This window comes from Chlamydotis macqueenii, chromosome 3 (assembly GCF_036417535.1).
Source record: "Chlamydotis macqueenii isolate bChlMac1 chromosome 3, bChlMac1.mat, whole genome shotgun sequence".
In the NCBI taxonomy this organism is placed as follows: Eukaryota; Metazoa; Chordata; class Aves; order Otidiformes; family Otididae; genus Chlamydotis; species Chlamydotis macqueenii.
The window spans coordinates 689,042-714,662 of NC_141558.1; the positions used below are offsets into that span (position 1 = coordinate 689,042).

Here is a 25,621-nt window from a genome sequence, read left to right on the forward strand (position 1 = left end):
GTTGCCTCTCCACCAAAACAAAGTCTTTATCAGCAACTGTTTTGAGTTCCGTTTTTGCCCCTTTCCCTATTAAGCTCAGTTAACAGATCCGGCGCTGACCGAACGCAGACCAACCCCGATCTCGGGCGGGCGGGCGCTCTCCTCCCAGTCCACCCAGCTCAGCAGCAGGCAGCGCCCCTTTCAGAACCTGCCGTCGCCTCTGGTTCTCTGTCACCTGCTGCCACCTTCCCCAGTCGACGGCAACCCACGCAAGACCTTCCCTTCCCACCTCGCTTCAGGTGGAACAGACTAAAAGAGGAGCTTAGGTTAGAAGGTTCAGCCCCTCGGAAGAAGTTCACACGCCTGCTCCTTGGGCACACCTGTGGAGGTGGTAAATTCCCGTCACTGGGGCAGTGACAAACACCTGGAAGTGTGAACCGCTTTCACCATCACAATTGAATCGGGGGGAAAAAAAGCTTAGCCCAGTTTAATTCTTTACATCATGATAGTTTTATCTCCTACATTAACTTAAAACATAAAATCATCCTCACCAACTTCACAAGTCTACAAAGTCACCATTTTTTAAAAAGCGTTAAAAGTAATTGAAGAGGTATAAGACTCTAGAATAAGGAATTCACCTTAATTTAAATTTTAAAGTATATCTGCCATTTGCCACAACCAGCGGGAAAGCAAACACGTACATAGTCCCAGGTAACCCTGATTTTGTCTGAGCTGCCAGAAACACACAATACCCTCTTCAAAAATGCGGCTGTACCCAAACTAGTTGTCAGAACAGCGATGCCTCCCTACCGCCTCAGCATTTCCTTTGATGTGATCGCTATTAAAATATAAATAAACAAAAGAATAACACGCAATAATTACAAGACAAGATTCCATAAGCACTGAAAAAAAAAAAAAAAGTAATATAAACAAGCAGACTCAAAGAATACTGTTGTGCTTTCCACACAGCACTGCTGCCCCCGCAGCACCCCTCTCCGCGGCTGTGCCTCCCCCCTGCCCACCCAGCTGGGCTGCCCGCTCCGCAGCCCTCGTTTCGCCGCTCAGGACTTGCAGGCTCGCTCACATTGCAAGCATTAGAAACCCCAAACCATAATTTGGTTGCGTCCGCTAGGTACCCAGGGCAAGAAGCATTTCAATGCGCGTACTTCATAGCACACCTCCAAATAATCTGCTGTCTGCTGTGCTAGACAGCCTCTGGGATCACAATCACACAGCAAGTTCACCAGCACGCTACCCCGTGAAACTCCGTTAACGTTTACTGTTGCTCTGGGTTTCTTCTCATAGTCTAATCAGCTGTTATAAAATCTGACCTACAGGCATCGACACAGAATACACTCTAGTGCGACTGGAAATGTCACCCCTTCCCCGCCTCCCGTCTTCACTGCTGTTAGGTATTTTTATACATCTGTACTACTTAAGCACAGCCGAGGGGTTAAAATACTTTCATTCCTTCCAGTAGCCCTCGAAAGCTCACAGGACTGGAAAAGACCCAGGAAACGATTTAAGTTTAGCCACAGTTTATCAGCAGAAACCTGTGTAAATGCTAAACCAAACATACACAGTAAAACCGTTATTTCTTCTCCCTGGACTCAAGGGGGAAAAAAGAAATATTAACTTAATACAAATATTATGAATTCAAATCCTTATCACCAGACAACATAACCCAGAAGCCACGCAGTAAAAGAAGCAGCAGCTGTGGTAGATAATGGCAAGAGAACCAGCTGTGCTGTGAGTGGAATGCTGAAAGCCAGCCCCGCACCCCTGCCGGGAAATCGCCTTCATTTCTGCCAGGTGATGAAGTTAACTACAGCCCTAGCGTCAACGCTACAGGCTGCCGCGCCCGAGCCGAGAGAGCTACGGAGCTCTCCTTTCCAAAGAGGTTCTAGGAAGTTATTTGCAGAGTGCCTTATTTCAGTGCACCATTTAGCATCTCCAAAAGCTTGTAACGGACCAGCCACGTGAAGCCAGGGGGTTAGCGCACCAACTAATCCGCAGGTTGTTGGATTAAACTTCAACACTTCATCTTCTCCCTCTTCAAAACCTGTCAGCTTGCACAACAGACCAGAGATAACGCGTGACCGTGGCTACGCACAGTTGTAAGTTGTCACTCCTAATGCCACCCTGTGGTACTCTGCGTGTAAAATAATTTAACTGATGGACAAATTACGCCTTTATAGTACTGCAAAAGCCCTTGTTCTTGTGTTACAGCTTGTTCCCAAGTTTTCTATGCCATTTGTCACTCAACTTCTTCAAATTTGTATTATTAGGCTCTGTGATAAACTAGAGGCCGCAACACAGACAACACGTAAAGGAGCTCACCGCTCTAAATAACCGACAGCCTACGACAAGAAGCAGCCTGCTGCAAAGAAACAGGGGTTTGAGAGAACACTGACACGGCTTCTGCGCTCGTCACAACATCAACACGAACGGACAGTGAGGGGCGCCACAGGGCGCCTACAGGGAGGGCTACCGGATGCGCGCCCTTCCACGGGAGACGAAGGAACAAGCATGCAACAAACTGCGGCATCTCGGACATCGGAGCGGGGAGCTCCCTTCTTGGTAGCAAACAAGACCGCAGCAGCAGACTGGGGACAGATCTATCATCAAATAGCTACAACAGACAGACAAGAATCCCACGTAGGAAAATGATAAGAAGCAGAAACCCAAAAAGGATTTAAACTGGGCAATACGGTCAAGGCAGTGACCTAAGCAAGCCACCTCTGGAGTAACATCCGGGACAGATGGAAGCACAGCAAGAATTTAAGGTCAAAGGAACAGCGCTGCTGGCAACACAAGGTGAATTGACTAGTCTGGAAAAGAACTTCTGAAGAGACTGAGCGCGGGCCGCAGACAGCCTCCGCAAAACGCATACGGCCTGGCGAGAGAGGTTACTGCTCACTCTGCCCTACTGGGTCTACAGTGATCAGCTCTCCTCTTTCAGGCTTCCCTAAAAGGGAGCCTTCAGGTCAGCAGCGTGTTTGCCCTTTTATCTAAATTCTCCTTTAATCCAAAATATCCTTTGAAAAGAAGAAACACCAAAAGCAACAGCCTTAAACCAACGCTTCTGGGTTATCTCCTTCCCTTCGGGTGTAGGTTACGGTATTATCTAGCAGAACACATACACGTAAGCAGGGAAAAGAAAGAAAGAAGGGAAGAGAAAATGGTTCCTCAGTCCAGCGCTTCCCAACTTTTAAACCCTGGAACAGAGACTTCTGACTTTCTGACCCACTGGTTGAGGCCCGCGGAATGTTTTGTCACTGGGCAGCCACACCCGACAGAGCATCAGTCTACACAGTCGGTTTTAGGAACCAGAGTAAGAAAAGAAAACTGAAAGCAGAAAGCATTTTTAAAGGGCACTAATGCACAACTACTGTCCAACTGCTAACTGTAGTAACTCAGATTCTGTTAGACATGGATTTTCAAGCAGCACAGAAACAACCTTCAAAGGATCCTTGTGCTGTCCAGCCCATTCTCGGTGGCTCACCAGTCCCCTCTGAAAAAGGGGGGCATTGCACTGGTGCCCTGCATGCCACTAAGGGTCTCCTGGGTCTGCACAAGAATATCCGTTGGCTTCACCTTGCCCAGCTCAGGGATCTGTTGCACAACGATGCAGCTGCGTGGGGTTTTTTAAATACAGGATTGCATCTCACGTAGGATGCACATTCACATTTACACATTCAATACCTCCCAAAATGCACAAACCACTCCTTCATATCAGAAGTTTGTCATAACTGAAAAGTTCAATAGAAGCTACGTGAGCGTGAACAAACAGGAAACTGAAAGCAGTTCGATAACACAAGTTTTTAGGTTCAAGACCACAGGCAGTCACAACAGATCACGTTACCTGAATCACACTGAGAAGTCTCTCAGGGCAACTTCCACTTTCCTGTGCTCAGTTCCTTCTTCCAACATATGAAGACAATCTAAAAACACAGAGGGGAAAAAAAAAAGGTTTGTCTTTTTTTTTCCCAAGAAAGACATGGCTTTCCACAGCAAAATAACACCGCCCCTCTATTTTGCAGGTACCACTGCGATGATGCTCCTTCTGCCCCGACTGTGTCTCCCGCTAATTGCGACGAAGCGAAGCGTGCAGGCTGCGCCGCCGCGGCCGTCTGTCAGCTACAGCACGGAACACGGGGGCACGGCCAAAACCACCCGGGGGCCGGGGCGGCGGCGCTAGACCCGCTGGGCTCCCGCCACGGCGTCGGGGCCCGTTCCGGAGCGGCCGAGGCGGCAGCGCAGCCCTGCTCCCTCCCGGGCCCCCCGCCGGCCGCTCCGCTCGGCGCTCCTCCGCTCCGGGCCCGCAGCGCGGCGAACCCCGCAGCCCCCGGGGCTGAGGCGAGGGGCTCCGGTTTGGCGCCGCCGCCAGCACCCCGCAGGCGGCAGGGGCGCGCCCCGGGCCCGCCCGCCGGCCCCTGCGCCGTGCCCGGGCAGCGGCGGAGCGCGGCCCCCTCCTCCCCGCGAGGCCCGGCGCCCTCCCGCCCCGCGGGCGGTACCGGCGCTCGTAGCGGGCCCGCCAGCGCCTGCCTCCGTCCGCGCCGAGCACGCACCTCTGGCGGGGGCGGCGGTCCGGGCGGGGTCCCGGGCGCGGGAGGCTCCGTCGGGGCGGGGTCCGGTCGCCGCCGCCGCCGCCGCCGGCTCCACGGGCAGGGGCGGCCGAGCCCCCAGCCCCGCCGCTCCAACGGTCCCCGGCCGCCTCGCGGCGCCCGACCAATCCCAGCACGCCTCCGCAGGGGCGCGCGCACCCCCGCCAATCTGAGCCCGCGCCCGCCTCGCCCCCCCCGTCCCCGCTCCGCCGCCCTCAGCCAATCGGCAGCCCCGTCCGCCAGCCCCGCCCCTCCCGCTCCGTGAGACGCGGCCTGGCCGCCAATCACGAGGCGGACGCTTCGCCGGCGGCGGACGTGCGTGCGCTCCCCCCCCCGCGCGCTCCCCGCCCCCTTTCCCTTCAGCCAATCAGCAGCCGAGGCCGTGCGCGCCGCCAGCGCGCGCTCGCCTCGCGCCGGCGGGCCCCTCGGAGCGCTCGCGCCCTCCGGCCAATCAGCGGCCAGCGCCCCCACGGCGCGCGCGCCGCCGGCTTCTCGGAGCGTGTGTGGCCCCTTCCCCCGCGGTGCAGCGGCGTCGCGCAGGCGCAGTGCGCGCCGCCGAGGCGCGGGCCCGGGCCGGGCTTCGGGCTGCCGCGGCCGGGTGCGGGGCCGTGTGCGGAGCTGCGCGCGAGGGGACGGGCGGCTGCTTACCGCCCTTTAAACGGCTGCCGGTACCCGCGGAACCCTGCTGTGAGCCTGCGGGCGGCCTGTCCCTGCGACTGGGGGAGGCCCTGGGCGGGCTCTGCTGCAGCGGTCGGCGGCGTGACCGCAACAAGCGCAGCGTGGTGTCCGTGCGTGTGTGTATATAAATATTGCCGTTAAATATGCCGTGTCCCCCAGCAGCAGAGGGACGTGGGGCTGCTGGAGAGGGCCCAGAGGAGGCCACGCGGATGCTGAGAGGGCTGGAGCAGCTCTGCTGTGAGGCCAGGCTGAGAGAGCTGGGGCTGCTCGGCCTGGAGAAGAGGAGGCTCCGGGGAGAGCTGAGAGCGGCTCCCAGTGCCCAAAGGGGGCTGCAGGAAAGGTGGGGAGAGACTCTTCAGCAGGGCCTGCTGGGACAGGACGAGGGGTCGTGGTTTTAAAATAGAAGGAAGCAAATTCAGACTGGGCATAAGGGAGAAATTTTTCACTCTGAGGGTGGTGGAGCACTGTCCCAGGTTGCCCAGAGAGGCGGTGGATGCCCCATCCCTGGAAACATTCCAGGCCAGGTTGGCCGGGGCTCTGAGCGACCTGATCCGGTTGGAGATGTCCCTGCTCCTGGCAGGGGGGTTGGGCTGGGTGGGCTTGAACGCTCCCTCCCCACCCAAACCCCTCTGTGATGACTCTGTATATGCACCAAAGCTCCCGTGTGCTGAGTTGTGGCCTGATTTTGCCCACAGGAGCATTGGTGAATTCCAGGATTGGGCTGGGGCTCTGCATCAGGAAAGGCCCAGGGCCAGGGAGGGAGGTCAGGGTGTGGGATGGAACCCATCTGCAGCCAGCCCCTCTGCAGCCATCGCACAGCAGTCTGCAGGATCCTGCCCTGAAGGTCACACGCTGGTGTAGCAGTGCCGTAGTGTCACGATTTCGCCCCGCTCAGCAGCTAAAATACCACACAGCTGCTCACCCACTCCCCGCCTCACCACCCCCTCAGAGGGATGAGGAGGAGAATCAGGGAAGAAAGAAAGGCAAAACTTGTGGGTTGGGATAAAAACAGTTTGACAGAACAGCAGAGGAAGAGAAAACAGGGATGGCAAACAAAAATAATAACAGAATATACTCAAGTGTGTAATTTACAGCACAATAGCTCACGGTGGATCCTGGTGCCCAGCTCCCTACGGAGCAGCAAAACCTGCCCCCCCGTGTCGTCCCCGCTTTGTACCCAGGGCATGGCAGCACATGGGGTGGGCCAGCCCCGCGCTAACTGGGGTGACCTGTCCCAGCTTTGGGTGATTGGGTAGCCTGGCCCAGCTGTGTCCCCAGCACAGGTGCCACCAGCTCCAGCTCCTCTCCCAGCCCGCGTGAAAATCAACTCTGTCCCCCCAGAACCAGCGCACAGCTCTGTGAGCGCGTCCCACTTGTGACTGCACCTTGGACAGCCTTCGTGGGCGGGGCGGGTGGCTCTGGCTCCTGAGGAGCTGTCACTTCAAGGGCGTGTGACTGCTACAACAGCAGAGTCTCTGAAAAGGACCCTGCTGTGTCTCACAGCGTCCCTCGCCAGAGAAACAGCAAGTTTTTCCCGTGACAGCCCCCCCGCTCCGTTCTTCGGCCATCTGTGGCTGGCTGGCTAACGCTATTGCATAGCGATCAACCGCGTTACAGCTTGGCCGCTGGCGAGCAGCCGCACAACAGCCCGTCACAGCAGAGGCACGTACGTGCGTGTCTTCTGAGGAAGGCTGGTCAGGACGGGCATCTGTTCCCGGCTGTGTGTGCAGGCTCCCTCTGAGCAGCCTCCCTGCGTGGAAATGCCGTGCTTCCTGCTGCAGAACGTTTGCTGTGCCTGCGGGAAAGGAACAGGATTTGTACGCCGTGTGTGGAGAGGAGGGACTAACATTTTGCGTGTGTGGGAGGGAGATACTTTGTCATGAGGGAAGAGGAAAATGGGAGGAAAAAAGGGCTGCTTAGACGTTCCAGCTAGCGCTGCGTTAGTGCGTATCTGAGCTGTGTGTGCGCACGTGACAGTACGTGTTTTCTTTCCCCAGATCCTGCAGTCCGGCCCGCTAGCAGCACTGGAACCAGATTTGGCAGAGGCAGTGTGGAGAGTTGTCCCTGCTGGCTGCATCCGTGCTAGTAAATCAGGTACGCGCGGGATGCGGGCGCTGGCACGGGAACTGGATGGTGCTGTGTCACTTGAAACAGTTGAGCAGCCAGCGTGTGTGCGTAAGCTCCAGCCCAATTACTCTTCTCCCAAACATCCTCCAGGCAATTCTGGGCATCTTGCACGGGCCGGGGCCACTCCTGGCAGGAGTTTGGGCAGAATCCCCGTTTCGCGCAGTCTGACGGGTTTTAGTAGTGCGGCCGCAGCCCATTCCATGCCGCACGGCCTTGGGCAGATTTCACACGCTACTCAAAACGCAGCTGCTGAGAGAGGGGACCGATCGCCTCCCTCAGCCCCGCTTAACGCAGCCCGGGGTGCTGCTGGCCTCCTTTGCCCCAAGGAGACGCTGCTGGCCGCCGGGCCCCCAGGTCCTTTTCTGCCAAGTCCTCGTCCAGCCAGTCGCCCACCAGCCCGTGCTGGCACACGGGGTTGTTCCTCCCAAGTGCAGGACTTGGCGTTTCCCTTTGAATTTGACAGGGTTCATCAATGCCCGTTCCCCCAGCCTGCTGAGGCCCCTCTAAATGGCAGCGCGATCACCTGGAGGATCAGCCGCTCCTCCCCGTTTTGCATCCTCTGCAGGCTTGCTGAGCTTGTGCAGGGTCCCCTCATCTAGGTCGTGGTCGTGAATGAAGTTGTTAAGCGTCTGGTCCCAGCAGCAGGCCCCAGGGAGCACCACTAGTGACTGCCCTCCAACTGGACTTGGTGCCACTGACTGTAACCTGCTGAGCCTGGCAGCTCAGCGGGTGTCCAGTCTGCCTCCCTGTCCCTTACCTCGTTTGTATTTCACCAGTCTCTCCATGAACATATTATGGGATAGAGTTGGAGAAGCTGTGCTGAAGCCCAGGCAGATGTGGTGGCTGTCAGGTTGGGCGTGCCACTGCAGAAGGCTACGATGTTGGTGAGGTGTGATGTTGTCTTCACTGACTGCTGCTGTGTCCTTCCTATGTCTCCACATGGCTTCCAGACTCACTTGCCACATCACTTTCCCAGGGATCGAGGTGAGGCTGGGTCTGCCTTGCCCTTCCTGGTGACAGGACTGACATTTGCTTTTGCGCGGTCCTCAGGAACGTCCCCCGATCACCGTGGTCTTTCAGACCAGGTTGGGAATGGCCTCACACAGACGTCAGCTGGCTCCCGCCGTCCTGAGCGGGCAGCAGCTCCTGGCAGAGGCAGGGCAGGCTGTTCCCCTCCCTTCTCAAGCGCTGCGGGTCGCTCCGTGTAAACAGGACAATTCAGTCCCGCCGGTGTGTGCTCAGCCCCCCGGCTAAAACCTTTCCTTGACAAAGGGGAAGCCAAGCCTGGGCTGTGGCCCACACCGAAGTCACTGCCTGGGACGGGAGATTCATGGGCACGGTTTGCACAAAACTATTTCCATTCCCTCGTGGTCTTGCAGTACAGTTGCCTCCAAGATGCCCAGTCTTGCTCCGTTCTCGGTCACAGCCTCTCCAAGGCGTTCCAGGGGAAAAGTGAGGAACCACAGCAAGCGTACCCAGGGTATTTCTGCAGCTCAGGACAAACAGCAGCAGCAGGTGTGCAGAGAGGGTACGTCCTTGGGTTGAGTGCGTTGTAGTCTCAAGAAAATGAGCTGAGAGTGTAACAGTGTGTGCAGGACTGGCTTGTCAGGGGCGTCCGACGGCTGAAGTAACAGCTGCCCGGCCCCAAAGCACCCCGGCGCATTTCCTGCGTGGGTCCTTGGGCTTAAGGCGCCCTGGACGCACAGCGTTTTCCTCTGCTCGGCCTGGGGGCCGGGAGCCACTTGCTAACACGGATTAGAAGGAAATTTTTATGTTCTATGAAATGAAAATTTAAGCACCTGCGGGGTTAGGTAGGGGCTTTACGAGTGTTAAGTGTCCTCATGTTGGATTTGGTGAATAGAGAGACATTTAACTGGCTGCATCTTTGCGAATCTCGCCGCCTGAGCAGGGTTCATGTCGTGACTTGAGAAATCTGAAAAGGAGATAAAGAGGTCTGATCGCAGCCCCTGGGGTCCCTTCACGGGCCAGTAAATGGGTACCGCCGGACAGCCGGTCCCGTGGCCGGCCTTCAGCACCGTCCTCTGGTGACAGGACTTGCCCTCTGAATTCTGTCTGCCCGCAGTGGCCAGAGGGGAAAGCAGAACTTGCTCAGATTTAGCCTTCTAAATTAAAGGCACTGCTCTGCTCCTACAGGGAGGCTGTCAGGAAGCTGGACCAGGTTTGTCGCAGTGGTGCATCGCTGGCTGAACCACGACAATCGCACAAGGGTGAGAGAAAATGGGTCCCAGTCAGGTGGGACATGAGGAGAAGCTGTATTCCCACGAGGACAGTCCAGCAGTGGAGCCCACAGAGCTTGTGTCGTCTCCAACCTTGGCCGGCCAAAGCCCTGAGCGAGCTGGTGGAGGCCCAGCTGACCCTGCTCTGAGCTGGAGGTTGGACCGGAGACCTCCCGAGGTCCCTTTCGGCCTGAACTATCCGTGATCCTCTGGCGGCGTTCAGGCTCAGGTACGCTGCTCTACAATCTTTACCTTCACCGAGCCACAGAGCAGTTCGGGTTCAAAGGCACCTCTGGGGGTCGTTCTGCTCCAGCCCCTTAACCAGCTGGGGAGCAGATCCATGGGCAACAGTTTTCTCCCTCCCTCCATTCTGGTTTATTTACGTTACAGTTTTAAATTTAACACCTGGATTAAACTAAGAGAGAAGGGAGGCAGCTGTTTATGACGCTTGTCCCCCTAGCATTTTGTTAGAAAATGATCATATCTCTTTTGGCTGATGGATTTTTCTTAAAAAACCTCTGCCTTCTTTCAGTGATAAAGCCATTTGCTCATCTCTCATTCATAGTGGAAGGAGATGCTGTTTCCCAGGGACATGTCTTTCTGTTTCATGTTCTTGTAATGAAATCTCATTTCCTGCTTCCTTAGGAAAAAATAGAACAGGAGCATATTCCCAGTTTTAAGTGTAGTGCCAGAAAATTAGCTTAATTTGTCACTTCTGAGTAGTGACGTAATGTGTGGTGTTACAGTGTCTTCTGCCGTTCTAGGGACACTTGGTGGCCTCAGCGTGTGCCGAATCTGCCCCCTGCGCACGTGCAGTAGTTAAGTACAAACCTATTCCTTGGTTTTCTCTGGGAAAGGTGCTGTCGACCCGGGGTAGCTGGAGTCCAGCATTACCACTTAGTGAAATACACTTTGAAACATCCTGTATGACTGACAATTAAATCTACCGTCACCAGGGTAAGATGTATGATTTTTCAGTAAGTTGCTTTTTTCCTGCTGCTGCTGCTTTGTTTTCTGGACCAGGTGTAACAAGTATTTGGGGAACCTCACATCCAGCCTACTGGATCGAACCTGGGAGAGGGAGAAAGTGCCACGCTCAAGAAATAAATATGCGGAAAGCACCGATGCCTAGAAACGCCCTGCTGCCACTTTCGGCTGCTTCCCATCCTTACAGCTTAAGAATACCGGTGTAGAGCAGCTAGATATTTAAAAAAATGCATTCTCCCTTCAGCTTGTGTGTGTACGAATTCTCTGTGCTTTGTGGGCAACAGACGTGTGCAGCAAGAGGAGGGTAAAACTCTACAGGTGCTCCTTAATTCAAAGTGTCCTTTTCTTTAGATGGTGAACAAGCGGATGGGAGCTGGTGATACCCAACAGCTCTTGCAAGCCCACACTGTTCCTCTTTTGGGTGCAAAAACAGCTACATAAAAAAGCAGAAGAGGCTGAAGACATTCTTCTGTAGGAGCGTGCTTTGGTGATAACAAAGTTTTTGTCAGAAGAATGTACTTGGCATTCCAGAGTAGTGGCACTAGTTTAAAAATAACATGAAATTTGGCATAGGAAATATTTTCCTTCCTGTTGAGATCTTCAGCTTCAGTGCCACCATACGTCATTCCACCCCTCGGCAAACACAACACAAGCGTAAGAGGAGGCCTCAGCTGATGTCAGATGTGCTCAGATCTGAGCAGAGGGTTGAATTTGCACTTTGGGGCTGTCACGAAGACGTTCAGAGGAACAAACGCAATCCCAAAAGCAGATGATTGTAGATGTAGAAGGTTTATAGCACTCTAATTTTGTGTTGTAGTAGAAGAGCATCCTAGTTGCTTGGAACGTCGTGTTCTTGGTGCACACAAAGTAAGTCTTGAATGGACCTCTTCTGTCCTGTGGCACGACAACCGCGCCCATCGTGTTTGTCTCATAACGTGGAACACGTGCCCGTAACACGTTTGTCAAATGTGGCGTAAAATCTTCTGGCAATGGAAAATTCATAATCTCCCTCGTGATCTACTGCAGCGGGAAATTACCATTAGAGTTACTTCTGCGCTGCTCTTTGTCCTCCCTCCGCTGGATGTCGAGCAGCTTGACTCCCTTCCCCTCTCCAGTTATTTCTAGATTGCTGCGACGTTCCTTAAGCTTTCTCTTCTCACAGTTAGACAGCAGCCCTCCCTGTAGGGCATATTTACTGTGCGGAACTGTTCAGCTGCTCTCCTCTGGACTCCTGGCCCGCTCCTCCTCGAACTTTGGTTCCCAAAACAAGGTCCCAAACTCCAGGTCGGTGCCATCCTGATGCTGTGCTCAGGAACGAATCCTCCACCGGCCTCACAAATAACACTTCTCTTTCTGCGGCCCGGTATTAAGATTTCCTTTTTCTCAGATACGATGTTTGAAACCACTCCGACATCTCACGCAGCACTGCTGCCTGTCCTGCCCCGCTGCTGTGCGTGCAGGTGATGTGTGCGCGTGCATTAGCTGGGCTGGCTGCTGCTGCGCGTTCCTGCGCTTCCTTTAAAAACTGCTCGGCACAGCCGTGAAGGCGAATCAGAATATACAATTCATCAGCACCTCTTTGTCCAATTCCGTGTCCCAGCAGCTTTTGGAACATTACCATAACTTCGATTTACTGGTCTCTGTATTCAAAGTCCTCCAGCAGAGAATCAGCCTTTTATTTTCTTTTCCGTTACTAAATATTCAGCATTAAATGGAATTTTAAAACCAAAATACCTATTAGGACTATTCAACGTAGTTTCCCTGGACGTAACAATTTAAGAAGCTGTGTTTTGGACCAGCGCCAGGCAAGACAGGACATTTTCAGTAGGTGTGATGGGAGAGGGCTAAACCAAGTCTAGTAGAGGTGAAGAAGAAATTAAAACAAAAAAGCCCTGGAGTTGGGTAAGCTTTGTCTGGAGAAAGGGCGCAGCACTGGCAATGTCAGTAATTGCATAGCGGTGTAAACAGCTTACTGGTTCCCTTATTCTGAAGTGAAAAGCAGTATTTCCCACAGGCTGGATTTGTCTTCCGTGTGGCTTCTCCCAGCGGCACAGAGCATGAAGGCTTCTGTCCGAAGGAACCGCGGAGAACCGGGAGGCGGGCGGCAGGAGCTGCCGCTGCCGCGCTGTGCGAAGCCAGCAGTGACGCCGCAGCCGACGCCGGGGCAGCAGGCTCAAAGCAGAGCCATCGCCAGGGCAAGGGTTTCCTCAGAGGTCAGTTGTGCAAAACGTGGAAAAAACTGCGGAGCGGGGAGAGACAATGGCGCGATCTTTTATGTCCTCCCCCTTACAGCTGTTGCTTCCTTAGCAAAGTGGCAAAATGTGCTTGAAATTCAATTTTCTGACTTGCGTTCAAATTCATTCACTGTTCAGAGCACTCCAATCCTACGCTGCTGTTTCTTTAGTGCCAGTAGTTATTTTATCTCTCTTTTAATTTTTTTTTTTATGAAAGGCAGTGGGATCCACCTTCATTTTGTGTAGTTTCTCTCTGCGGCAGATCCTCTGTTCCCCTGGTTCGACTGCAAAGCTTTCATGGACCCTGTTGCACTGTGAATTCACTGTCCTTGGCTGTGGCTGATCAGAGCTGCACACGGGTATGCTGAAACATACTAGTACTAGCTACATTGACTTATTTGTAAGTATTTATGTCAAAAATTCTAAAAATTAAACTTACTGATGGCTAGTTTCTAGCTCATTCTGTAGGTTTTCGTAGCTCTGCAGGCCGGGAGCTGTAGATAATGTTTGTCACGCACAGGTGTGATGGTGCAGAGTTTAATTCTTCCAGACGGCGTAAACCAGTCTTTTCTCAGGTTTGATTTCCTCATTCTCGATTCAGAGATACCGCCAGAACGCGACCAGCCCGTGTGGTGTCCTGCTTGCCAGTTTGCTGGTACGTGCCGAATCAGTGCTGGTTTTGGCTGGCCGTGGCGATCGCTGCCTAATTCTGAGCTCGCAGGCACCGCGAGGGGTGCAGTGCTCCTGCAAGACGGAAAGCGCAGACCTCATCCCCCGGGACTGTGCGAGCACGCCTGGGCCAAGTCCAGCCGCGTGTTTGGATGCGGGACGGACCGTGGTCCATTAAACGCCCAGTGATTATATGGTACTGGAGGCTGCTCGGCTTACTGGGGTGGCAACTGCCTGCCAACTGGTTACAGCTCCTTCCGTTAACTTTTCTTGTCACTAAGCATCCATACTTTAAATGTTTTCCTCAGCCTGAACGCATCGATTTGGCATTCTTTCGTGGTGTTGGTCTCAAATAGTTTAAAACTTTCTGACTTCCTTTCATAACTTTTATGGGATTTCTCCTGATGATGGTGAATTTCCTGTCTGAACACTGACTCACTTTTAATTTTATGCTGTATCCCTTTGATGTTAGAAATTGTGGCTGATTACCAGGTCTAAGTAAAGAAAAGGGCACTTTTGGGTTTTTGATTTGGTTTTTTTTAATTACAAAAAGATAAAATTCTCTACACTGTTTGCGTAGGTCCCATTCTACCTTCTAGTCTGATTTCTTTGTTGGATTCCTGAGTACTACGGAAGGTGGAGCTTGGATGAACTGCAGAGTGTTTATTCAAGTTTAGTATTAAACCAAAGTTTTCCCTTTCAGATGCGTGGAAGAAATTTTGCAGATAGCCACGGCTTCTGAAGCCAGAAAAATGTAATTCAGCATCATTTATCAGGATCCCTTGAAAGACAGAAGGTAATTGTTAAAATCAACATTAGCAGTACTAACGACCATAAAATCATATGCTTTTTATTTAACAGAAAATGAAACATTAAGCTAAAATACACGTTTGTCCATGTGCTGAAGAACTACTGTATTTTACATTCATTGATAAAGCAGGTAGTTTTACATGACAAAAATAAGGGAGAGCAGAGGGACAGGGTCTGCAGTCAGACAGAAGCCGCAGGGCAGGCTTTGCTCGTCAAAGCGCTGTCACCTACGGGCACGCGGCTCTCCACGCGACGGGGCAGACGCGGGCCGTTTGTGGCACCGCTCCGATCCCTCCGGGTGCTGGGGAGACGCCACGGTCGAGTCTCACGCAGCAAAGCGAGGGGAAACCCAGCGACAAAACAACCTTTGCCAAAACGCGTAGCTGCAGCCGGACGGACGGCGTTTGTCCCTGACGTATTGCTCCGTGGCTGGACTGGCCTGCGTGGTTTGTGAGCGCCTGGAAGTTACAGTTCTGGGCCACAACCGCTTTTCTTCTGTACAAACCTCGCCAAATTTCTTACTTAAATTTGACTGTGCAGACGGACTGGGGTGGGTGTAGGCTTGCGATCGCACAGATTTACGGCACCGGAAGGCGCCGGTTGCGGGCGTACCCTTGGTACACCCCTAGATAAAAAAAACTCTTACCGAAACCTCTGTCCCTGAGGTTCAAGGTAACGCCTGTCCCGTCTCGGCTGCACGCGGGCGCAGAGCGCCCGCCCGGACAGCACCGGTAAAATCGTGTCAGTTGGGAAACGCTCCTGCAGTGCGCTGCGGTGGCTGCGCCGGCGCCTCCACGCCTGCGTTGCCTTGGGCCACGCCGGCCCTGGCTCGGGCCACGAGGGCCTCCAGAAGTTAAAACTCTTGGCCCAGCCTTTCCGATACAGAATCTGTAATGCAGCATCTGGGAAGTCTTAACTGAAAGGTTAAGGAGACCAACTGCGTTTAAGTTTTAAACTGGGAGAGGAAGGGAGATGCAGCAGTACCAGGGGAATAAGGAATGTTTTTTGTTTTTTTTTTTTAAAAAAGTGCAGCAGATCAAAACACATTGCTATTATATATTCTGTCTAACCCATACATCTTAAATACGAAAACAAATACAAAAGCTGTCATTCCGTCTGGGGTCTGCGGTAACTTTGCAGGGTGTAACACCACCAGAAGCCTGAGCTGAGGCTGGTCTCGCTGCGTACGCTTCGCGAAAATCTGTGTGTGCGCACACAGACACCCACCGCCACCCACCCCCACCCGCACAGCCCCCACAGCGGGACCGGCTCATAGTGCAACTGCTTAGAGAGAGACAGAGCCCCCCTCGGTGTCGACAGCAAGCTTTGACAAAGGCTGGGGTGCCACCTTTTGTTTTTTCAAGAGATTCCAGTAATAATTGTAGCAGTATTAAAAAAATAATAATAATCTCAGTTTCCTGCCCGTTCACGTTTTGGATTTGTACTTTGAAACTTGACTGGTTAACGCGTCGTCTTTTCCCACGGTCAGTTTCCTTCCCTGTTCGTCCCAGCGACAGAGAACTGCCAGCGCCTCCCGTTCGCACACAGGATCCCTGCAGTTGTTGGCTGGAGTGAGCAGAACAGCGTCGCTCCAACCTGAGACGCAGCCAAGCCAAAATGGCACCACAGAAAGGGCGAGCACGCCGTGCCCCTGCGCTGCGGAGCCGTTCCCACCTGTCTCAGCGGAGATTTGCGTTCTCTGTGCAGAGCTGGCGCCGGCAGCTCTGGTCCGTCACGACCGGTACACCCAGCACCAGCGGCAGTTGCTGTTCTCCAATAAACAGTTCCACGAAGGAGGAGGCAGGGGAAACCGGCACGCAGCGCTGCGTATCTCCGCTTAATGCCGGCAGCGCCGCGACCGCCCGATCTGCGTCCCCGTGCTGTCCCCCTGCTCTTGCAGGGTGTGCAGCGCGGGTAACGGCTGCTCACGAGGAGCAGCTCTAGGCTCCCGCTCCTGACGAGAACTCGCTCCACTGCTAGTGGCCGCAAAGATCTACCCTCCTCTGCAGCGAGATTTCCACCACAGTTCCTACAAAATTTTAAAAACCCAAACCAAGCCTGCTTTGATAGCGTTTCCTTGAAATCACTGGACTTTTAGCCTAACTTGTGAATTCCCCGAGCACCCTAAGATGCTCGCACCAGAAACCAAGCTATTTATTAAAATTCTAGTGGCACAGCAAAAGGGAGTAGCTTCCGATTTTATTTTGGTGGAGCAGCTTCTGTACCAGCGTTCCCTTTGGCTCTGAAGGGAGCACTGCTTGTCTAGACCATCCACCTCAACCCCCGCCCTCTCACCGCAGGTTACTCTGGGCGGCTGTACGGCAAAGTGAACGAGCGCTGACAGAACACAAACGGGACGCAGGACTGAAGCACGTTCTCTACGCTCTGACGCTGCTGAACGCTTCCAAAACTCATTTGCTCCTGACCCTCTGCTGTCTCTGCTCCCTGCTCGGGCTGGCAGCAGCTGCTGCGGTGGAGCAGGACTCCGGTTCTCCATCCTCTCTCCTTGTCCTTTTTGTTTTTTTTTTAAACATTATTACAAATCCAAACCAGCTCAAATACTTTTTAATACATTGACAATGTAAAATAAAGAATATATGAAGTACATACAGTATATATATACATATTTCAAATACTTAAAATTCTTATGTAAAATATGATTTTCTATATTATTTGTGTAAAAATACATTTTAAAATGGTGTCAACTTGATTTTTCTGTACATACCCTCTATTCCAATTTAAGTCCCTTTTAAAAAGGCGAAAGACAGACAAAGGTTCAGCATCTTCGCACTGTGTTTGCAGGCCTGTGGTCAGAACGAGAGCGCCTGCGGTAAGCAGTTCGGGATTGCTTCTCTTTAGGAATTCCCCTTTTTTATTGCATTAATGGAAACAACTCAATCTTCTCAGTTCTCCTGCTCCTAAAACTATTCCTGGCCTCGCCGCGAGCCTGCGTACTCCCAATACCCTGTTCATCTACTTCATAAATCATCCTTTGTCGGTTTTACAGATACTAAAATATATATTACTTAAAATATATTACTGTAAGCTCTTAAAATTGATCTTCCGTTATATCAAACGCATAGCATTAAAAAACCCAAAAACCTTAGGTAACAAAGCAAACTCTGGTATCGTCACCCTAGCGAGCGCCCCAGCTCTTCTCCCTGGGCGATGGTGGCGGAGAGACCCGGCGGCGGCGAGGACCTCGCCCAGCGCGGCGCCAGCCCCGGGAACGGTCTGCTCCCCGCCGCGGCCGTTAATCCGGGCTAACTGCAGGAGGGAACGCGGCGTGTGCGTGCCGTCCTCGCCCTCCCACCGCCACTGCAGCCACCCCAGCTTCCCGCGCGGGATTCTGGAAGTTCAGAGCAGCGCCGAGCCCCCTCCTCCACCAGCGCCCGAAACCAGCAGAGCCACGGCAAAGCCAGGTGCAGCTTTCAAACTGAGCCCAAGTCAAACTCCCCAGGAAAAGCGTTTTCCCAGGGCTTCGACCATCCCTGGTGAGAAGTTTCCAACGAAGCAAGCTGCGGGCCGCTCAGCGGCGCAGACCCCAGCCCGGTTCTTTTCTCCACGCAGCAGCGCTTGGAGATGACACAAGCATGGCGGTAGAGCCTGCCTCCAGCCCCAGCGCAGGCCGCGTGCTCCTGCCGCCTCACGCCAGCGCCGCGGGGCTGCGCAGCGCTGGAGCCCGACCGCCCCGAGAAGGTGGGATGAGCCCCGGAGGTCCCCGCCCTTCTGGTGGCCCCGCGCTGGCGCGGCTCCAGTGATCTGTGCGACCCAGCCTCGCCGCAGCAGAGCCCAAGTCCCGCTTCCCGTCTACTCCTGCGCGCGCGCCGGGTGGGAACTGGCCCTGGGGTGGTCTTGGCTGCCTCTGCAGCAGCGCGAGCGCCGCCGCAAACGCCGCCCCATCAGAAGCGACGACCCGACGACACCCCCGGCTGTGACCGCCCGGACCAGGCCCTCGCTGCCCCGCAGCCGTCGCTGCCGTCAGCCAGGTACAACTCCGCTGCGCAGCGTTACCTGTCACGCATCCTGCGCTGTCCTTTTGATTTAAGAAGGGCCATGAAAGTTTCCCCTCAAACCCTGAACTCACTTACAGAGCGCGCCCGCTCCTCCAGGGCGGACACCTCGTGACGTGCTCCTGGGGGTCTGCACGGGGACGTTCACTCCGTTGGTCGGCCTGCACTTCTCGTTCCCGTGCTGCAGGACCTGGACGTGGCCCAAACGCTGAAATCTTACTCCAGTTGCCTGTACTGCCACAGACACAGTTTGAAACGAGGCTTTGGAAACGTTTTATCTGCGATGTTTTTTATGACAGCCCTTACCCTAGTGCTAGTACTGGAACAGCCGGGGAGCCGAGGCTAGTGCTTTAAACCGCGTCATGTCGTTCGTACATCCCGCGCGAAGGCAGGTTTATCGTCCCGCTGGGAGGGCAGCAGGCTCAGGCGATGGGGACAGCGAGGCTGCCAGGAGCAGCCCCAGCAGCGAGGCGGCAGCAGCCTGGTCCCACGCAGGGAACGCTCCCGGACCGGCCGCGGGATTTCCCCTCCCGAGGTACTGGATTCAACCACCGGCACGGTGAAACACGCAAAGCTGTCAGGGCGTTCCGCCAGCCTGTCCCCGCAGCGATGACCACACCGAGCCCCGTCGCTTCTAACCATTTCCTAACTACGTAATGCCCTCCTGCAACCCTGCGGAGATCGTTCCGTCAGGCTGCCCCTGGCAGCTCGCAGCCTGCGTTACAGACGTGCAGTTAAAGGAACTGATTTCCTTAAAAAGAAACAGAACAGAAGCAGCCCAAGCAAAGTGCTGATCTGTTAAATACAACTAAGGCACTGAACAGAGCTGTAAACCCCCGAGGCACCACGCGAGATGCCCGCGCTGGCCAGGACAAATCCGCAGCCACCGCCGTCACCGAACACCCCAACCTGGGACGGCGACGGCCACGCAGGCGCCTTTCCCGCGGGACTGCTTGGGCAACAGCAGCTTCCTGCGCTTCCAGAGCGGAGTCGCAAGAGGAGCCTGCGGCAGAGGAAACCAAACCCACGCCTGCTGCTCCCTCAGCCTCTTCCCTCCCCTCCCACGCAGCCCCGTGGGGCGGGACCTGCACCCATCCACACCAGCAAAACCTCTGCCCTCTCCTCTGAGGCAAGGGCGACTTTTCCCGTTCATTCCGTTTATTCTGTAACTAGCAACAACCTTCACACGGGATCACGCCGGGGGCCTCTCGCAGCGCAGAACGAACCGAGGATTGCGCTGCTGTAGCTTCTCTCGTGTCTACACGCAGCTTCGGCTGAGCAGGAGCGGCCAGACCTGCTCCCAGCTCTGCGCTCCTCGAGGCAGCAGCTGCAACCCGTTGTACACCGCGCCCCCAGATTTAAAAAAGGCAGAGATCCCTCGTGCAGTGCAAGAGCTGGAGGCAGGCAGTGACGCGCCGCTGCCCGAGTCGGGGCCCGTGTGCGAGTCACCCAGGAACGGTGACATCCCCGTTACAGCGCCCGGGCTGCAGCGGGAGCGGCCGGCCCACGCGTGCTGCTCTGCCTCTCTGCACGCGCACGCGAGGAGCTCTGGGATAATTTTTTTTTTTTGAGGTTCAATGTTAGATTTTACAAATGGACTTTATTTCTAATACTTAAATCCTCTCCGCCACGGCCGCCTGAGCAGTAACGCAGAAAGCAGGGGTCACTGCTCCCCAGTAAACGTGAGCAAAAGGGAGCCCGGGACACGCTGCAGCTCTCGCTGCCTCCCGCCACGGATCCCGCTTCGGGGGACGCCGCGCTCCGCCGGACAGGGAAGGAAACGTTTCTGTTACCACGACATTAAATCTGCAACTCGCTTTTCTTTATCGTGACCAAATAAACCGCCCCCGCTCCTTGGACAAACACGCCGCCTGCTCCACAGGCGGTTATTGCTGATGGTCACCAACGGCACGCCGGCCCCGGGGGGCGCGGGGGTGCAGCCAAAGGAGAGACAAAAGCGAGGCTGCGGACCCCGGCGCGCGCAGCAGCTGTCCCACCCGTTCTGTTACTATTGCTTCATCTTTAAAAGGCCTTTGGATTAAAAGTGAATTCAGTGCTTTTCCATCAAAAAGAGGCAGATCCCAACCCGACCAAGACGCGGTATGGCCCCCCCGCCCCCCAGCGACACCCCACTGGCCGCGATGAGGGAGAAGTGACGCACAGCTCCGGACCGGTGCAGACGCACTGCAATACATCGAGGCGCAGGTTGGCGCGCGCGTCGTCAGCCGGCCCGCCGCCGTTGCTTCCTGTCGAGAGCGCAGCACCGTTCTGTAACTGCTTGCACTTCGGTAGCTCAGAGGGAACGAACCCTGAACGCCCACAGCGAGGACGCGTGTCACCGGCCGTGTCCCACGCTCAGGCAGGAGGGGCGCGGCGCAGCCCCGTCCCCAGCCCCAGCGCAAGCCCAGACCTCAGCCGAGCAGAACCCAGGCCGAGCCAAACCAGAGTTGTACTCGAAACCGGTGACCCACAGCGGCCAACGGCGCAGCCCAGCCGGACGCTCGTTTTCCTGTCCCTGCACTTCGCTCAATGTAAAACCTTCTGCAGAAACTGGAGAGGCCTGCCCACCGTGGAGGTCTGAGCGAGCACAAGGAGCTTCCTGGGAAGCAGCAGGAACACGGGTGACGCTGGGTGGCCTCACCGGTGCTGCGCGCCGTGACAGCCGCTGGTTCCTGACCGCGGGCCGGGCGTTCCGGCTCGCACGCCACGCCGACGCTAGCGGGTTCCTGCTGCGTCCGACAGACCAGCCACGCGCGGCGGTTCACCACGTATTTGTGACCTCTGCTGTAAAGGGTTCCTGGGATCACCGGCACGCACCGCTACCGAGCTGGTTTAGGGATCTAAACTCTTGGATCCTATGGTTAGTACGGTGGCTTTTTCAGCATTTACCAGTGGCAAATCACCTTCCTTAAAACAAGGTTACTGCAGCTGACCCCCTGAAGAGGAGAGGATATGCAAACCAGAACCACCAGCCAGTATTGCACGGCCCGGTCTGCCTTCTGGAAACAGCGCGCTCACAGCTGGAGGGCAGTGCGTTACCCGAAAGGCTGGCACGATCTTAACGCCTTCCAGTTCGGGACAATTTGAACTAAAATTCAGAGCAACAAAGCGAGCCCTTCGGGGGCTCCTGCTTCGCTGCTCTGGTCAGTCAATACACACGGTTAGCTTCTCGATTATCCCGTGCTTCTCTTTGCCCAGAGAAGACCAACAGGCGCAGGTTTTGCCGGGTTTGCTCCCCCATCTAGAGCAGAGCTCAGCAAACGCGCTGGATAGCAGGCTGGGGTTAATGAGACTGCAGTACAAGTCAAACGCTATCTCCTAAAAGATTGAAAAAATATTTTTAAACAAAATAATGTGACATATTTACATAATTCCTTAAGTGCAAACTCTTGTCACAATTCACGTGGCTGAGCGCAGTTCAGACTCGCTGTACAAGAAGGTGCTCTTTCTTTAATGAAAGAAGAACTCTACTCTGTATTCCTGATTCGGTAACGTGTCTCTTGTGCAAGGCAGTAAATTTCTGCTTCTTCCCAACGCGCTTCCGAAAGCAAACCCCACACCAAGCCATCCTCCTCCCCGCTTCCCTCTCGGTTACCGCACGACGAGGCAGGAGACGCAGAGCTTAGAGGGGCCGATGCAGTCATCGTGGCAGAAGGCACCGCAGCCCTTGCACATGATCATGGCTTTCAACCTGCAGTAACACTTGGAAGGGGAATCCTCCACGCCGCCGTCCTCAGCGAAGGCCGGAACCGGGATGGTCTGAGCGTGGCTGCCCGAGCTCAGGGCCTGGCTGGTGGGGATGGTGGTGACAGTCACGGAAAAGGACATGACGTTGCCCATGCTGCTGGACAGCTGGTTGCATTCCGACAGCCCGCTCACGAGAGCCCCCTGGTTCACGTCCGGGGAGGTGGAGACGTTTATCGTGCCGCTGTAACTGGGCCCGAGGAGCTGCGCCGCGGCACTGCCGGACAGCTTTGGAGGGTGCGAAGGCGAGCGCAGCGGAGGCGGCTGCTGCGCGGAGTCCGAGGACGGCACAGAAGTACTGAAAAGCTCCGGGCTGCTCTGCATTTTCCCCCTCATCGCGTGTGCCATTTGCTCTTGAGCAGCTTGAATAAAATCTCGTGCTAGCGTAGTTCCGTCAAACGCCTGAACGTTCTCCTTGTTGGCCGCTGCGTGCTGAGGCGCGGCTGCTTCTGTCTTTACGCCCTTCTTAGCCAGCGTGCTGTGCTCCGACGAACTGATGCTGTGAGACACCTGTTCTTTTTCACACTGATCAGAAGCCGGGGGCTCCTCTTTTACACCGCTGTGTTCACGTTCATCACCAGTACTCTCATCATCTGCATCTCCTTCATCGCTGCTGCTGCCGCGGCCAGTCACCTCCTCACATTCCCCAAATTCTGCTTTAGGAGCATCAGCGGGACTGCTCAGACACAAGCGGTTTTCAGGGTTCAGGGAGAAGCCTCTCCTCAAACTCTCTGAACCGCGACCATAGGTGGAAATGTTGAGCAGATAATGACCAGACATAGCAGGCCTGGATGTCCTTCTGCCCATGAAACCCAGCACAAATCTCTGGCTGGTGGAGCTGTTTTCTAACTGGAAGCCTGAGTGAGCGAGGTTCAGCTGTGAAGGCTGGAGGACTGGCAACAAATTCTGCCTCTGCACCCTCTTGATGAGGGTCTGAAGGATCTGCTCTTGCGTTGTCTTGCTGAGCGCCTCGTGGCACGGGTGCTGGTCGAGACCGGGGTCCTTTCCCGAGGGGAGCGGAAAGGTCCTTGGAATGCGGGGCAGAGGCCTGTTCTGGCAAAAGATCTTCCCAAGCGGTTGTGGGGGTAAACTCGATTGTCTTTCCCCACCCTCGGCTCCAGCGCCGTTCCCCTCTACGCTGGCAGCCCCGGATGCCGCCGCCGCCCCTTTCTCTTCATGAGAAGCTAACGGGACAGGTCTCATCTCTGCTTTGGTGAGCGGCTTCGGCAGGATTTGCTCCAGAGGGACATTCTTGCCTTGAAGAAGCTGGGTGACCAAGGGGTTGCTAGCAGGAATGCTGGAGCTCGGCTTTGGGAGGGCCGCGCCCGAGCCGCAGCTGGCGTGAGTTTTAAGGCTAGGCGCTACGGGTGAAGAGTGAGAGGGTGGGACAGACGTGACCACAGCTCCAGCCTGGGCTTCTGAGCTGGGGGACGTTCGTGAAGACATCAGAGGGGAAGGAGATTTGCTCTTAGAAACATCCAGGCTGGTCCCTAAGGCCGTGGGCGCTACCCTGGTGACGTCTGCCGTGCCATCTGCTGAGGACGCGGCGACGCAGGCCGTCCCGTCCCTGCCGGCTGGCGCCCCGCGGGCCTGGCTGGGACCCGCCGGAGCAGAAGGTGCTTTCTCTTGTTTGTCACCGCCCCCCGCGCACGGGGAGCCCGAACCCTGACGTACAGTCACAGCGGGGGGGCTCTGTTTCAGTCTGGGGGTGCTGTCCAACGCCGACCCCGCGGCGCAGGAGGAGCCGGTGCCTGCGCTGCCGGCTGCAGCGCGGGCCTGCAGTGGGGCGGTTTGCTGTAGTTGTGCTCTAGAAGGACTGGGAGGTGGTGCCTGGTCCGCGGGCCGGGCCTCCGTTTGGGCGGGGGTCCCTGGGCAATGGGGAAGAAACCTTCCCGGACCTCCCCCGCTTCCAGTTCCTGCCAGTTCCAGTGCCTTTCCCCGAATTCCAGTTTCGTTGGTTCCGCTTGTTGCTGCGTTACTCTTCTCTCCTCCGCTGCCCGGCGGGCCCCCCCCACCGCCCGGCCCAGGCCCTGGGACGGCCCCCCCGCTCGAAGCGGCAGCAGCGGCGGCGGCGGCGGCAGCGGCGGCCGCTGCCCTCTGAGCCTTGGCTTGCTGGGCTCTTGCCTTGATGTCTGCCAAAGTTCTGGCCCCTGTTCTTCCCGGACTGGTGAGAGAGAGTGGGAAGCGTGCCCTGGGAGAGACCTGGCCCGCAGGAAATGGCATTGGGGAGATTCTGGAGACAGGAATCTGAAACAGAGGGGGAGAAAAGCACAACTGAGATACCGGGAACACGGAACGCCCACATCAAAGAATTCCAGTGTTTACAGTTGCAGTTTTGGAGAGATCCCTCATCTCCCTCACCCGAGACAAACATAAAGACACTTACGGTGTCCGGATGCCTGGCACGCCTGTTCAGCGTCCGTGACGACCTCAGCGCGCGGCCTGGAAGCCCGTCCCCTGCAGCCCCAGCCCAGCACATCGTACAGCGTCACTCAAAAGCCCATGGAGCTCCCTCAGGAAAAGCTAAGAGGCTCTTCCAGAACTCAACACCTATCATCCCTCGCTCCACCATTCGCACTTTATTCACGTGTAATTTGTACCCTTTAAAATGTCTGTGTCGACACTCTGCTTGCCTTTGCACTGCTCTTCTACCCGTGTATCCACACTTGTCTCCTCAGCCTTTACACAAAGTAGTACTGGTCTCTCTCCCGTGTGTCTGCAGATAAAATGCCAGTATTTCAGTCCTTCCTTCTGAAACACGTTCTGCGCTCCCCGCCTCACTGCAGTTTACTTTCTGAAAGTTTGCTCTGTCTGGAACGTGAGTGATGAGGACAGCGCAGCCGTGGGAGCGCTCTGTCTCCACCGCAAAGATTTCAGCGCGGATATTTTAAGGTTACGCTCTCCACGTATCTGCAACACCTCGCTGCGCCCGACTCATCTTCCGATTAACCAGCGCACCACCCCCTGCTCTTTTAAGGAACAACAGGTCTTCTGCCTTACAGGGGAAAATGTTTTCAATCGCCCCTGATTGCACTCTATAATCAAATTAAATCCCATGTTTGTTACACCGGAAGGCCAACCGCTCTTCCTGTACGCGACGTCAGATGTCCCAGGTTCCGCAGCGGGTGTGCGGCGCTGGGAGCGGGATGGAAAGCGCGAGTGAACGGCACCGGCCAGGCCGAAGCCTGGAACATTTCGTTCGCGCTCCCTTTCCACCTGCCCCATCCGAGGCGTGACGGGCTGCCCGCTTCCTTTCTTACGCGGGTTCTTGCTAAAACTCAGCAGCTTAACGGCCTTTGGAATGGAGATGCTCCCTAGAACAGTCCTCTCCCGCTACCTAGCCTGGCGCTGCGCTGCACGCGGCCGGCAGAAGTGCCAACGGCAGTACTTCTACGCGGTCTCTGTGAGTGAATCACTTCATTGCAGGACTCGATACAGCAGAGGAAGCTGCTGACAGCGTTCCTCCGGGCCTGTTACCGTGCTGCCGGGGACACTCACATGTCTGCGGAGTTCTGAGCGCTCCCGGGCTACGGCTC

The 25,621-nt window shown here is 55.4% G+C and overlaps 2 protein-coding genes and 1 long non-coding RNA gene across 21 annotated transcripts in view; 1 reads left to right on the forward strand and 2 right to left on the reverse strand.

The window, feature by feature from the left end:
- DTNB (dystrobrevin beta) overlaps positions 1-4,691 on the reverse strand; it is a 175,739-nt gene extending 171,048 nt beyond the window's left edge. For all 8 annotated transcript variants that reach the window (XM_086743545.1, XM_086743544.1, XM_086743543.1 and 5 more), the window contains exons 1-2: positions 4,551-4,691; positions 3,845-3,923 (exon numbers count right to left, since the gene is read on the reverse strand). The gene's annotated coding sequence lies outside the window, so the exon portion shown is untranslated. The remainder of the gene's footprint in view (positions 1-3,844; positions 3,924-4,550) is intronic.
- Positions 4,692-5,179: 488 nt separating this feature from the next.
- Positions 5,180-18,389, forward strand: LOC147601135 (uncharacterized). Of its 3 annotated transcripts, XR_015258014.1 has the most exons (7): positions 5,180-5,384; positions 7,262-7,358; positions 10,967-12,517; positions 12,630-12,828; positions 13,067-13,208; positions 14,222-14,314; positions 15,469-18,389. It is a non-coding gene; the product is annotated as an uncharacterized LOC147601135 (long non-coding RNA). The 3 variants fall into 3 exon arrangements; XR_015258016.1 differs by lacking the exon at positions 10,967-12,517; XR_015258015.1 differs by lacking the exons at positions 5,180-5,384; positions 7,262-7,358; positions 10,967-12,517; positions 12,630-12,828; positions 13,067-13,208 and adding an exon at positions 13,459-13,504.
- A 1,892-nt stretch (positions 18,390-20,281) lies between these two features.
- The window catches only part of ASXL2 (ASXL transcriptional regulator 2), a 102,303-nt gene continuing 96,963 nt past the window's right edge, over positions 20,282-25,621 (reverse strand). For all 10 annotated transcript variants that reach the window (XM_086743556.1, XM_086743554.1, XM_086743547.1 and 7 more), the window contains one exon: positions 20,282-24,332. In XM_086743556.1, the coding sequence (XP_086599682.1) occupies positions 21,933-24,332 (2,400 nt within the window). In that variant the 3' untranslated portion in view covers positions 20,282-21,932. The remainder of the gene's footprint in view (positions 24,333-25,621) is intronic.